Consider the following 15,516-nt stretch of genomic DNA (forward strand, 5'->3'; position numbering starts at 1 on the left):
TATTAAAAAATTTTAAAACGAAAAATATAATTATAAAAAATTAATAAGAATAATAAAATAAATAAAAAATAGGTTGTATCTCTTATTATTATTTCTATGTCTTTCGTGTCATAATGAATACACAATATCTTTGTCTATGTCTCATCTGTCAAACACAATTTTGTGTCTCTATATCCCTATTTTAATGTCGTGTCTTGTAGAGGTCTTCTGATCAGTGCCGTACTCAGATCCTTGGACTATGAATCCCTCTACAATTTCCTAATCATCCATGATATTTTTCCTGTTCATACTGGCTGATGAAGCTGAGTTTTGTTCTATTGCTCCACCTATTCTATTTGTGTATACTTGTTTATGTTCTCAAGGACCACACATGGTTTTTGCCATTTGTCCTCATCTTTACAACATTATCCAGCCTCCAAGTTCTATTTGTTTTCCTTTTTTAATGTTATTTAAAGCCTTTGTTGGCAACCTTAAATCACATAACTTCATAAAATTCTAAAATAAACTCTATGTACTTATCTTCACCGTTTATGTTTGTCACCAATGACCCATAATATGGTATCTATTTCAACTATAGACACATTCAGTCCCTGTTAATATAAATATATCTCTAAATCTAACTACAACTTCCATTCAATCCCTAATTTTTCTGTATTTTTTTCTATTTATTTGCTTCATATGTTTGTTTTATTTCTTTGTTGAACTTTATTTTAGCTAACCAAAGCATAAATAACATGAAAGTTATGTGTTTTTTTAAAAAAAATTCTAATTTGATTTGTAGCAAAATGTTTCAATTTTATGGAATGTCTCTACATGGGAAGCTGCATTCAATAGTACTTAGTTAAGATGATCCTAATGTAAGTTATGCATGGGCATGACAATTTTAGAATGAGCATGCATGGGATGCCAGCATTAATAGTAGTTAGTAGTAGTGATTCTATTGTAGATTAAACAGGGCAATAATCATTTTTAAGTTTTTAGAACAATACAAAACTAAAGAGTTGAATAACAATACGATGGCAGCTTAACTATTACGAATGCATATGTGTGGCTTGTGATTAGACATATGCCCGAAAACGGGTTTAGAGGAAGAACGACTTAGCCATAGCAGCTAACAATTTTTGGGTGATCTGGAGAGAAAGAAATTTAAAGGTCTTCGAAGGCAAAAAAAAACTCCCCTGATATAATGCTCTCTCAGCCATTGGAATTCCATTCTCAAACACAAGGCGACAAATTTTTATGAATGTTCACTTTCTTTCTCGTTCTTCTTTCCGTTCACTTTTTTTCTTTAAGTTTTTTCAATTAATGCTATAACTCTATAAGGGCACTGTGAAAAATTCCTTTCTCTATTTTTGTTGTCCAAATATGAATCGAATTCAACATTATATTTATTTCTGAAGTTGAAATGAATAAATGTCTAACTAAAAAAAAATCTAAAGTAATTTCTTTTGTATTTGATCTTACATTGTATTATATTTTTTTTTTGGTGAACAACCAAAAGAAAAAAATAAAAGAGCAGAAAAGAAAAAGAAAAGAAATCAGGTTCTTAATAGTAAGAGAGGACAAACCACTTCTGGTGGCTGATGCCAAAGGTGAACTTGTCGAACCACTTGTACGTTGTTACTGTAAACATGGCCCCAAACATTGCGTATAATTATCATCAGTGTTGCAACCAGGATACCCTCAATAATGGCTGCTACTACCACTACAAGCACTGCTAAACGTGCAGACCAAGGATTACCAGCTCCAAGTTCGTTAGATACACGAGTACTGTAACACAAACAAACAATTGTGCAATTACAATTGTTACTTTGATCTCAACATTTGTTGTCACAGAATTCTAAATATTCATAAGCACGTAGCAGTAATTAAGTTACCTTATAGCTCCACTTAATCCAAACGGGATCATCCAAATAGTTAATGATGTATTCACACTGTAATTTCCAACATTAATTAATATAGGTGCAAATAATAATATCCACAATAACATGTAAAGTGCTGGTAGCTAAGAATTGTGAGAACTACATCAAATGTGGAACTAACCAAATAGAAAATATTGATGTTTGCAACTTTGGATTTGGAAGACGACCAGATAGGAGTACCATCAATTCAAACGACCACAGTTCCAAGCTGCTCAGCACAATGGGAACCAAACAAAAACTCATTAGTAGAGGATCTCGAACAGTATAACGGTGAGAAAAGCAACAGTTAGTAGAAACTTACCAAACCATAACAGCAGAAGGAATATCAAGTTTCAAAAAAGAAGGAATGTCATGGAATGCCTCCACTGAAAACCCGTCCAAGTTTATGAACATTTTGGAGAAAACTTAATATATAACGCAAGTATCAACACATTCACCCAATACGATACACAATTTGATATGGCAGCTCCTCTACTCCCTAAGTCATATTTTAACACTAACGCTCAACACAAAGCAGCATGCAGTGCAGTAGCTACTCCAGAGCTGAGTATCATTGAAACTCCAATGTTCTGTGTCTGAAGAAATCTAGTCTGACACTGAAGAACACTAGAGGCAAAAAGGTATGGAATGATTAACTGAGCATATCTTCCTACTTCTGTGGAGATTTTGTGATCTTGGCTAAATAAAATCAATATGGATTTTGTGTTTGCCCAAATAATAGAGATGGTACGCATAAGATGATAAGAACAAGCATGGCTTTCTGAACGTGTACGCCTAACATGCCATGCTGTCCTAGTCCATATGATTGGCCACAAAAGGTATCCAAGGTACTTGCCATTCCCATCTGTCATCATATGAAACCAACAAGGCGTTGAACACAAGGTTAGTCGATTCAATAGAAACAGTTGGCAATGAATTAGTAATCGCTTCTAGTTTCCATGCCATGGAGGGGAGTAATCGGGTTTGGTGTTGAAATATTTTCATAACTAACACCGAACAAAATATTGGGATGGTTCAGTTCGGATTATATTTATTTGATATTTTTTAATAAATTCAAATTATAAAAGAAAAGAAGAGGAGAAAAATCCGATTAGTGAAACCATAAAAAGAGTGTTAAGAGATATAAAAGGAACTGACCACTAAACCAATGCCAGTGACAGAAGAAAAGGAGGTGGCCATGGAAATGCCAGAAAGAGCCAACTCGCTGACATGACCCACAAACATTACGGAAATAAGCTCAATGACGAAATTAAGAAGGTTCACCATAATTAAAGGTCCTGCCAGTCTTATTTTTAATATATATGGAATGAATTTTAAAATAGTACATATTATTATTTATTAAAATAAAAAATATTTTAAATACATTATATAATTATAAAAGGCATTAAAAATAATTTGAAAAAACCGTTTTGTTTAACAAGAAGAGCAATGAATAAAAATTATTTTTAAAGAAAAAAATTATACTTTACACCTTTAACTCAGTATTATATGAATCGTATATATCTTTTGAAAAATATGTATGTATATATATATATATGTGATCTCTTAATATTTTTAGAGATTAATATTTAAAGTGGTCTTTAAACACACATAATTTAACTTAATTTTTTAAAGATTTAATGTTTAATTTTTCTCTAATTAAAGGTATATTTAAATATTAACAAAGTTAAACTTTCTGTTGACTTTTACTGACCTGTAGTATAAGATAAAAATCATCACTTTTACATTTTTGTGATATGTGATATTTAAGGATTGGACAAAAAAGTTAATCACTTAATCTAACCTAATTCTCATGTATATTTTTCAAAAATTAAATAAAAATTTGGATAAAACATAACCCGACCACCACCGCTGGCGTTGCTCCACCGCGACGACTCCTTTGAAGGTTAGAGCCATCAGGTACAATGACATCCTCTGCCTTAGTGAGTACATAAAATTTATAACCTCCATCTCCAACTTAGATTAGGAATAGGAAGAAGAAACGAACGGAAAAAGGGAAGAAAAAAAAGGAGAAAGTGCTGTCAACCACTCACATGCGCATCATTTTTTTTAGTGCTTCTTTTCCCAAACCCAAATTAAATTAATGAACATTTTATTTTTTTTCATTGTTCATTTGTATTTGGTCAACCCCAACTCAGCTTTAACTTAATTAATAATAATTGAAATTCTGCCAAACAAATTAATTGAATCTTAATATCATGGCTTTGGTTTCATTTCATATTATCACACAAAAAAATCAAGGAACAAGATTAGTAACTAATTGTTGGAGTAAATCAGAGAAATGACATCAGGAAAAATGAAGGAAATTGATAATTTTTTTTGGTATTAGGGCAATTGATCATTATTTCATTATCATTGTCATTGACAAACACATACACTTATAGAGATAGGAGTGTGGGCAAACAAATAAAAGAAGGCCTTTGTTTCTTTAATCTTTAGGGCTTTAAGAAACTTTGGTCACACCTTTACAAGGAGAGTCTTTCAATAATACTTAAAAAAATAAAAACTAAACAAAACTTTCCAGTAGATGGAAGAAGAGAAAAAAAAAAGAAAGAAAGAAGGCTTCAACCTTAAATCAGCGAACAACTCGCTTCGGGAGGATCAAAGCACGCCAGATCGAGTCTTCAAACTGTTTTGGAAGTGGAGCGGTTCGGAGCGAATTCGCTCCTTCCTTTGGTTAGTCGTCAATGATGCTATTTTAACAAATGTCAATCAGTAGAAGAAGACATTTATCTGCCTCTACTAGCTGCCCACGCTGCAACTACCTCATAGAGGACGTCCTTCCTGTGTTACGTGATTGTCCTTATGCCAAATTAGTATTGTTACGGACCAGAGTCCAACCCCACCGACGGGTCGGTTTCCAACACCCAACCGGGGGCACGCTCGGCTTACACTCCGTACGACCCAGGTCACCAGTCGGGTCGGTATCCTTGGGGCCACCCCCGAGTCCCCGATCCAAAGTCTGGAACGACCTGTTCCTCCCACGTGGACTAGGACAGCTCATAGAAGCTCCTTGGCCAGTGGGCTAGGTTATCCATGGGCCCGCCCTGCACAGTATATAAGGGGAGAGGACAGCTCTCTCCCCAAGGTACGTCACATCTTACCTAATTTGGCTATCCCCTTGTACGGACACTAACTTGACCGTCGGAGTGCCCTTGTAGGAAGCCACCCCCTCGTCCTCCTCTCCTCCGGCACCATCAACCCACTGAGCACACCTCAAACGCCCGTTTCAGATCAACCCGGGGTTTCCCTCTCTAACCTTTTCATCACCACCCGATCCACCGAGCACTCGAGATCCCACGGTAACGAACATTGGCGTCATCTGTGGGGACCCTGGAGTAGACATGGAGCGACTTCCCACGTCAGAAGAGCTTCGCGAAGGAGGAGGGGCCCGCCTGAGTAGGGCGAGTTTGACGGCTCGTGCGACCGAACACCCGCGGTCCTCCGTTCAGCCTAACCAACAGATCTACACCAAAACCCCCAAAAGGCGTCCCTTCGGGGGGACGGGAGCCGATAGCGCCAAGATCATGCAGGAACTCAGACACAGAGTACAAAACCTTGAACGGGAGCTAGCACCGAGGAGCCGATCCCCCGGAGACGTCAGCCACTCCCGCGGCGACGCCAGCCGATCTCGCACCCGCTCCACGTCCTGAAGACATGAGAGCCGAGAAAGGAGCCCAACAAAGCGCGATGAGACACGTGCTCAGGCGACCTCTTGACCTCACCAGGACAGGTCCGAGAGCCACGGGGAGTCCCAAAGAAGGAAGGCCAAGAGACAGTAGGAACCCATCATCATGGGAGCCACCCCCTTCCACCCCTCGATCCTCAAGGTCCGGCTTCCGAAGAATTTCGACAAGCCAATGGACATGAGGTATGACGGGACCAAGGATCCCCAGGAACACCTCACGGCTTTCGAAGCAAGAATGAATCTGGAAGGAGTAGGCAACGCGGTCAGATGCCGAGCATTCCCTATGACGCTGGCCGGCTCAGCGATCCGATGGTTCAACGCACTCCCACAGGGGTCCATCGCAGCCTTCGCGGACATCTCCCAAAGCTTTCTAGCTTGGTTCACGACACGCATAGCCAAAGCAAAGCACCCGATTAACCTATTAGGGGTTACCCAGAAACCTGGAGAGCCGACCAAGAAGTTCCTGGACAGATTCAACGATGAATGCTTAAAGATCGACGGCCTTACGGACTCGGTCACCAGTCTTTGCCTAACAAACGGCCTGCTAAACGAGGACTTTAGGAAGCACCTTCACAACTAAGCCTGTATGGACCATGCAGAAAATTCAAAGAGTGGCCAAGGAATACATCAATGATGAGAAAGTTAGTCAGGTTGTAGCAGCTAATAAACGGCAGCTCGCTAACCCCCCAGCTCGGCAGGCCCCCCAGGTCGACAGATACAGAAAAACTCCCAGGGATAGCATCCTAGCCAAGCAACCCCCATGGGTAGGAAGATTCACCAACTACACGCCACTCACGGCGCCCATAGTGGAAGTCTACCAGCAAATTGTGGACAAGAGAATCCTATCCAGACCCAGACCTCTAAAAGAGAAAATGGGGGGTAACAAAAGCCTCTACTACGATTATCACAAGGGCTTTGGTCACAAGACACAAGACTATTTTGACCTCAAAGATGCTCTAGAGTAGGCCATCCGGAAAGGAAAATTGAGTGAGTTCTCCCGACTTATTCGAGAACCAAGGAGACGGGAACGTGAGTGCTCAGAAGAAGACCGTAGCCGAACCGTCAAGGCTAGACAAGGCCCACAGGGAACACCGACAACCCCAACTTTTATGGTTAACGTTGTGATCGGATGTGATATCCCCCCCCCCCAAATCCAAGTCGGCAGTAAAAAAGGATACCCGGATCCTTTCAATCTCGACAGGAGACCCCATCGCCTCAAGAGGAAGACCTCCCGTGATATCCTTCGGCCCAGAAGATCAGTGGTTTCACAATCTCCCCGAAAACCCCCATGGTGATCACGGCAATGGTCGGGACCGGGTTAGTCAGGCGAATCCTTGTCGATACTGGAGTTGACTCCAACATCCTATTCAGGAACGTGTTTGACGCCATGGGACTCAGGGAATCCGACCTCAAGAGCCATCAACACGGGGTCATGGGGTTAGGCGACAACTATATAAAATCCGACGGGACGATCTCTCTCCCAATCTGCCTCGGAGCCAGTGACACTAGGAGGTCAGTTATGGCAGACTTCGTAGTCCTCAGAGACTCCACGGCCTACAACATCATTCTAGGAAGAAAGACTATCAACGAATTTTCAGCTGTGATATGTACTAAATTCCTAACAATGAAGTTCGTGACGGACAAAGGAGCTGTTGGCTCCATTAGGGGAGACTTGGAAGCGGCGATTGCCTGCAACAATGCCAGTCTCTCCCTAAGAAAAGAGTCTAAAAAGGTAGCCGGCGTGTTTTTGGCAGACCTGGATGTAAGGATAGAAGACAAGCCGAGACCAAAACCAGAGGGGGACATGGAGAAGTTCCAAATAGGGAAGTCGGCAGAACAGTTTACCTTCGTAAACAAAAATCTGCCCCATGAACTCAAAGGCCCCCTCATGGAGGTCGTAAGGGCAAACGGCAACCTCTTTGCGTGGACGCCATCAGACATGCCGGGCTTGGATCCCGAGGTCATGTCCCACCGACTAGCCGTCAAACCAGACACAAAGCTAGTAGCACAGCGACGAAGGAAAATGTCCCAAGAAAGGGCCCATGAGGTCGCCAAACAAACAGCCGAGCTACTTGAAGCCGAGTTCATCAAAGAGCTCAAATACTCGACATGGCTATCCAACGTCGTCCTGGTCAAAAAAGCTAGTGGAAGATGGAGAATGTGTGTTGACTATTCCGACCTAAACAAAGCATGTCCTAAAGACTCTTTCCCCCTCCCCAACATCGACACCTTGGTAGACTCGGCGGCAGGATATCATTTTCTCAGTTTCATGGACGCGTACTCCGGCTATAATCAGATCCCGATGCACCGGCCTGATGAGGAGAAGACGGCGTTCATAACACCAGGAGGCACTTATTGTTACAAGGTAATGCCATTTGGATTGAAGAACGCGGGGGCCACCTACCAAAGACTAATGAGCAGAGTCTTCCATGACCTCATCGGCAAGACAGTAGAGGTTTACGTCGATGACATCTTGGTAAAAACAGCAGAGCCAAGTAGCCTTATAGACGACCTCCAAGCTGTCTTCGAAGCGCTAAGGAAATTCAAAATGAGGCTCAATCCACTCAAGTGCGCATTTGCTATGGAGGCCTAAAAGTTCCTAGGTTTCATGATAACACAACGGGGGGTAGAAGCTAACCCAAACAAATGTGAAGCCATCCTCAAAATGACAAGCCCAGAGTGTGTCAAAGATGTGCAGCGACTCACCGGGAAGCTTACAGTTCTATCCCGGTTCCTCGAAGCTTCGGTGGAAAAGGCCCTCCCATTCTTCGACCTAATGAAGAAAGGAATCGCCTTCGAGTGGATCCCGGCATGCGAAGAAGCATTCAGCCATTTCAAAAAGATACTTTCAGAATCACCCGTGCTCAGCAAACCAAGAGAAGGAGAACCTCTGTACCTATACCTAGCAGTGACCACACAGGCCATGGCGGCGGTTCTTGTCCGAGAAGAAGATAAGACCCAGCACCCAATATACATCATCAGCAAAGGACTCCAAGGGGCGGAGTTGAAGTACACCAAGCTGGAAAAGCTGGCTTATGCCCTGCTAACCTCATCAAGAAGACTCAAACAATACTTCCAAGGGCATGAGATCATCCTAAGAACCAACCAGGCCATTCGACAAGCTCTCCAGAAACCCAACCTCGCAGGGAGGATGATGGCATGGGCAGTAGAGCTGTCCCAATATGATTTGCAATACGAGTCCAGGCAAGCAATCAAAGCCCAAGCAATGGTAAATTTCCTGATGGAGGTCACAGGAGAGGCACCCGACATACCGAACACACGGTGGAAGCCCCAAGTTGATGGAGCATCCAACCAAACGTCCGGAGGGGCCGGGATCATTCTCGAGAACTCGACAGGGGTAGCTTATGAGTAGTCGATCAAGTTTGATTTTCCCGTCTTCAACAACCAGGCAGAATACGAAGCACTGATAGGAGGGATAATCCTAGCTAAAGAAGTTGGAGCATCTAGGGTAGAAGTTAGTAGTGACTCCCAGATCGTCACATCCCAGATAAACGGCAGCTACCAGGCCAGGGACACACTACTACAAAAATACCTAGAAAAGGTAAAAGAGTTGTGCAAAAACTTCGAGGAAGTCATAATCCAGCATGTTCCTAGGGAAAGGAACGCCCGAGCAGACCTCCTCTCCAAGCTAGCGAGCACCAAGCCTGGGACAGGGAACAGGTCTCTAATCCAAGGACTGGCAACTGAACCAGCAATCATCTTATGTGCAACCCAGACCCCAAGCCCCACCTGATGGATAGACCATATCTTCTGATACTTGGAACACGGTGAAATACCCCAAGACGAGAAGGAAGCCCAAGCCACCAGGAGGGAAGCCCCCAAATATGTGATCATACAAGGGCAGTTGTACAAGCGAGGGCTCCACCAACCCTTGCTCAAATGCCTACGCCCCGACCAGACAGACTACGTCCTAAGCGAAGTCCATGAGGGGTGTTGTGGTCACCATATTGGAGGAAGGTCGCCGGCAAGGAAGATCATCCGAGCAGGGTATTACTGGCCCACGATGATGTCGGACGCTCAGGGGTTCGTCAGGAAATGCAACAAATGCCAAGAAAATGCCAACTTCCACAAAGCTCCACATGAGGAACTTAGCTTGATGATGGCACCCCGACCTTTCGCCCAATGGGGAGTCGACATCTTGGGGCCATTCCCACTCAGGCTAGGACAAGTGAAATACTTGATAGTAGCTATAGACTACTACACCAAATGGGTAGAGGCATAATCACTAGCCAGCATATCCTCAGCCACTGTCAAAAATTCATGTGGAGGCAAGTGGTCACCAGGTTCGGAATCCCGGAGTCTTGTCATATCAGATAATGGGGCACAATTCACTGACAAAAAATTTAAAGAATTCCTCTCAGGACTAGGGATCAAGCAAATGTTCTTCTCAGTTGAGCACCCTCAAAGCAACGGACAGGTAGAAGCAGCCAACAAAGTTATCCTAAAAGGGCTAAAGAAGCGACTCGAAGGGAAGAAGGGCTCATGGGCAGACGAGCTAGCCTCAGTCTTATGGTCTTACAGAACCTCTCTCCAGTCATCTACCGGCGAAACCCCATTCCGACTCACATACGGGGTCGACGCGGTCATCCCAGTCGAAATAGGGGAGCCGAGTCCAAGATTACTTCTTGGGGGAAGGAAACGAGGCAATTGAGAAAGACCTAGTTGACGAAACAAGACAAATGGCACACCTGATAGAGACAGCAATCAAGCAAAGGATAGCCCTAAGATACAACGGCAAAGTGCTAAGGAGAAGCCTCGGGGAAGGCGACCTAGTCTTACGACGTAACGACATAGGGCCGCCAACCCTAGGAGAAGGCAAGTTGGACGCAAATTGGGAAAGACCTTACAGGGTCAGAGAAGTCCTCGGAAAGAGTGCATATAAGCTAGAAAAGCTAGATGGAAGCGAGGTGCCGAGGACATGGAACATGGCAAACCTAAAAAGATTTTACTCATAGGAAAAAGCGACCTGACGGGCTGAAGACCCCTTCACATCCACTTTAATTTTTTCCATTTTCCTTCGTTTCCATTTTCTTTAATTATGTATCACATTACCCCTTTATTTTAAGTTCTACATATACATATATAACAACTCTGTCTTTTGCAAGATTTTCGCCAAATACGACGAAACGACAAAAACTACGAGCGGTCGATCTAACGAAAATCCGGGACTGATCACCCTGGGAACCAAAGGGACCCAAAGGTAAAAAAGCAACAAATGATTAAAACGGTAAATACCATAAAAGCGATAAACCAAAAGGCTACGACGGCCCGGATAAGCAAAATCAATAAAGTAGGCAAAAGCCACGACGGCCCGAGCAAGCAAACAATTATCATAAAACGACTTAATTAAAAGGCCACGACGGCCTGGATAAGCAAAATCAATAAAGTAGGCAAAAGCTACGACGGCCCGAGCAAGCGAACAATTATCATAAAACGGCTCAATTAAAACAAAGTATCAAAATATTCATTACAACCAAAGGCGCCTTAAAAGGCCCAAAAGCAAAAAGCAAAATTACAAGAATAGAGGCAAGGAGTATAAAAGCTGAAAAGAAGAAGAATCCATCTCAAGGCTTGAGGATGTTAACAATCTTCCCGTCCTCAACATTCTTGATAGTGCCCACTTGAGAAAGGTCGAGGTCGGGAGATAGCACAGCAACCTGAAGCTTAATCCCCTCCTCAGTCAGCTTCACGGCCTCCCGGGCCCCTTAGCAATCTCCTTATTTTTCTTCTTCAGAGAGGCTGCTTCCTGACGGGCAGTCGTTGCCGAGCTCTCCGCCAGTTTCAGCTTTTCCTCCAAGTCTTTGATCTTTTTCTCGACAGCAGCGGTCTCACCACGGGAAGTGTTCAAATCCTTCATCAAGGTGATGTCCCGCTCCACGAACCTATTGATTTCCTTGGCATCTTCCTTGGCTTTCTCCTCCTGCTCAGATAACTTCTTCTTCAGAGACTCCTCCCGGGACCTCGAATCAGTTAAATCCTTCTGGGAGTTTCGAAGCTTCCCTTCCATAGAATGAATATTTCCCAAGACAGGCTCCACCTTCTTAGTGATAGCAGCAGCACGAAGAAGACTACGATAGATCCACCTCGCAAGGTTGTAGATACCGAGATCTTCAGATATTCGCAAACCATTTCAAAATAGCGAATAGTAGCCCAGCTATTCGGGTGCAGCTGTGACGGAGCAACATCGCACCGATTTAGCAAACCCATGATGAAGGAAGAGAAGGGAAGGCGAACTCCCAAGGTTTTGAACATGGGTTTATAAACCCACAACCAATCAACAACTCGAGGGGAGGCCAAGTTCTTTTGACAAACACGCTCCCGATCAGCAGGAACGTAAACCTGGTACAATGCCTCCTCGGGTCCTCCTCCGCACAATAGCCCGGCCTGGCGAAGATCCTGGAGGCTCTCACGGGTGACCTTAGAAGGGGCGTCCTTCACATCGGAAGTAACCCAGGCGTAGTGATCGACAAAATCGGCTTGCGGCTGCTGAGCCATGTTCGGGAGCACAGGGCGGTCAGCCATACCTACAGCGGGGGCACCACTTAGTTAGAACGGGAGGTCGAGAACCCTAAAAGCAGTATAAACAAACTACAACTCCCTAAACCACCCCTAGGTACCCCTACACTAACCCAGAACTCAAGCAAAACCTAAGAAAAACCCAGTGGCGCCCCCTCTAAAAGAAGAAGCAGCAAAAGCAAATAAAAACCCAGGCATGCATAGGGAAAAACGCACGGAAAAAGCACAAAAGGAATACCAAAAGAAAACCAAAAAGCAATGAAAACCATAAACAACGTACCAGAAAAATGCAGAAGTTGAGGAAGGAATCCGAAAGAAAGAAAGAAATCTGGAAGCGCGAACGGAATCGAATCAGCAGCAAAAGAAGAGAGTAGAAACAGCAGCAGTTTAAGGAAACAGAAGAGGGAAAAAAGAAGAATGGGGAAATGAGGAGGTTGTGAAAATAAAAAAGGGGGCGAAGAGTGTAACCGTCAAGGAAGAAGCGCCAAAAGGCAGGGGCATACCTGTCATTTCACACAAATTTCAAATCACGAAATGATGGGCATTTAATGCCCAGAACAGATGCCAAGGAGGCAGCGTCAGAGACGAGATGACCACGCGTGAGAAACATGAAACGCTATCAACGAGCTCCCGATAAGAAGAGCACATCCCATCTCGGTGAGTAGGACAAATGCGTCCAGCCACGAGCCCCAAACCTCAAGGCTGGCGCGTTGGGGGCACTGTTACAGACCAGAGTCCAGCCCAACTAGTCGTCGGGTTGGGGCACCACCCCTGACCTAGGCCCAAGCCATCCCTCACGAAAGGAAGAGTCCGACGGGTCGGTTTCCAACACCTGACCCGGGGCACGCCCGGTTTACACTCCGTACGACCCAGGTCACCAGTCGGGTCGGTATCTTTGGGGCCGCCCCCGAGTCCCCGACCCGAAGTCTGGAACGACCTGTTCCTCCCACGTGGACTAGGACAGCTCATAGAAGCTCCTTGGCCAGTGGGCTAGGTCATCCATAGGCCCGCCCTGCACAGTATATAAGGGGAGAGGACAGCTCTCCCCCCAAGGTATGTCATATCTTACCTAATTTGGCCATCCCCTCATACGGACATTAACTTGACCATCGGAGTGTCCTTGCAGGAGGCCACCCCCCTCGTCCTTCTTTCCTCCGGCACCATCAACTCACTAAGCACACCTCAAACGCCCGCTCCAGATCAACCGGGGTTTCCCTCTCTAACCTCATCACCATCCGATCCACCGAGCACTCGAGATCCCACAGTAACGAACAAGTATGGAATCTACTTCATTCGCATCAGTTTGTTCAAAACTTTTACAACCTTAATGCTAGAGATTGACTCATTAGTAATCTCTCAGCGAAGAGTGATTGGAATTGCCGACTTGGTGTTGCAGCTTCTTCTTTGTGGTACTATATATATAGAAATCTCCTCATCTTTGAAGGAAAGAGTTTTCTCCCCGTTGCAACTGTTAGTACTATTCAAGCTCGGTTTGAAGACATTCAAACTGCATTGAAGAATAACTTCAAACGAAATTCTGCTACAAGAAGCTCCGGACAGCTCATATGTTAGGTCTTTCCACCAAGATTGTGTGAAGCTTAATGTGGATGGTTCTTTCCTCTCCTCCAATAATAGTACGGCCTGTGGGGGTGTTCCGAAATCACTTGGGCAGATATATTGTTAGATTTTTGTGTAATTTGAAAAGTTGTTCCATCACTCATGCCGAGCTTTGGGAGATTGTTGAAGGCCTTCAGATTGCTAATACACATAATTTCCAACACCTTATTGTTGAATCTGATTCTTGGTCTTTCCATTAAGTTTATTAAAGATGGGTGTCCAGCCTCTCATCTGTGCAAACCACTGTTGGAAGACACAGCAATCTTGGAGAGACGTTTTCAGAAGGTGGAGTGGATCCATATTCTTAGAGAAGCTAATGTTGTAGCCGACACCTTGGCTAAAAATGGTCAGGAGCTCCCCATAGGTCTTCATTTGTTTAAGAGGCCACCTTCTGACACATGCTCTACTTTCTTATTCTCGTGGAACTCTTAGAATAAGGCTCACTAAAATTTTTATTTTCTAAGAGTAAAGTTAATTTTTAAAAAATAATTTTTTAAAAATCGTAATATTTATATTTGGTAAATCAAATTAAAACTAGTTTTAATAAACACAAGTAATAATAATTGCATTTGGTAAAATAGTTTTTAGAATTTAAAAATATTATAATAAACATAAATGTAAGCATTAAATTTAAAAATTAGTTAACATATGAGGTTATATTAGACTTTTAAATTTTGAAAAGTACAAGCCAATTTTAAAAAAGTTTTATCTTAGGTACTTTCAAAATACCCTAATCTTTTAAAATCTGCAAACACAAGCATATGATCTTTTTTATTTACCAAATATAAAATGAAAAACTTGAGTTTTTAAAAAACACAACCACCTTTTCAAAAAATTTTATCAAACCAAACCTAAGAAGAGCTGATTAGTCTTGTTTTGTTTGTTCTGTTTGGGGTATTCATATTAACCCTCTTTTCTTAAAAAAATTAATAATATGATTAAGTAGGTCTAATAATATATATTTTGAGTATTTGTAACTAAAAAATTGTTATTATTATAATTTTATGTAAAAGTTAATTATATATAACCGTTATTTTTTAATTTAATTGAGTAATAATAGATATTAAATTTAATTGACTAACATGATAAAAAAAAAATTTTATGTGAATTTTATTATTTTTATATTGCAATCAAGTTGTATTAATCTAGTAGTTAGATCACTAATTTACTTAAACAAATGTCGAGAATTTGAATCTCGCCTTATATAAATAAAAAAAATAATATGCTATAAACTCAATTTTTATATAAATAAATAAATAAATGTATGTTCAAAATTATCACTTACACAAAATTGATTACATGAAAAAACTAAAAAAACAAGTAACATACTATAAACTCAAACTTTTAGATAAATGAATTATTAAATCTTTCAATATTTGTCTGTCCTAAATTATTAACTCTTTCGCTAGTTATCCTTGCCTACAAAAAGAAATAAATTTAACCATTTCAGTAATTAATACGCAAAACTAAAATTTGAAAGAAAAACTAAAAAGACAAAAGAGTAGACACCTCTTTCTTCCAATCAATCCGTACAGTTATGATTATCAGACCAAGTACTTGAACGACAAGGACACATATAATTCCAAGCCAAAGTTCCTGCAGAATATTTATTCTTATTATATAAAAATTAATATTTAAATTTTTTTATATTATATTTAAATTATATTTTTTTAATAATTTTATATTAGTAATTTTACTTACCTAAAAATTAACTAATTATCTTTTAAGAAAAAATTAAAAAAATCTTAACTA

The 15,516-nt window shown here is 42.0% G+C and overlaps 1 protein-coding gene and 2 pseudogenes across 1 annotated transcript; 1 reads left to right on the forward strand and 2 right to left on the reverse strand.

Annotated features, from left to right (window-relative positions):
• Positions 1-5,244, reverse strand: part of LOC148566495 (protein DETOXIFICATION 16-like) — a 32,981-nt pseudogene extending 27,737 nt beyond the window's left edge.
• Positions 5,245-5,716: 472 nt separating this feature from the next.
• On the forward strand, positions 5,717-6,190 carry LOC148566496 (uncharacterized). Its single transcript, XM_088484276.1, has one exon. It carries the CDS (start codon positions 5,717-5,719, stop codon positions 6,188-6,190), a length of 474 nt encoding a protein of 157 aa, XP_088340402.1.
• Positions 6,191-15,108: 8,918 nt separating this feature from the next.
• The window catches only part of LOC107635849 (protein DETOXIFICATION 16-like), a 32,973-nt pseudogene continuing 32,565 nt past the window's right edge, over positions 15,109-15,516 (reverse strand).

The sequence above is a fragment of the Arachis ipaensis genome, chromosome B4 (genome assembly GCF_059453495.1).
Source record: "Arachis ipaensis isolate K30076 ecotype BB chromosome B4, ASM5945349v1, whole genome shotgun sequence".
Lineage (NCBI taxonomy): Eukaryota > Viridiplantae > Streptophyta > Magnoliopsida > Fabales > Fabaceae > Arachis > Arachis ipaensis.

Bases quoted from the DNA above. Each gene is read 5' to 3' on its own strand.
- LOC148566496 (XM_088484276.1), top strand. From the start codon at position 5,717: ATGGGAGCCACCCCCTTCCACCCCTCGATCCTCAAGGTCCGGCTTCCG.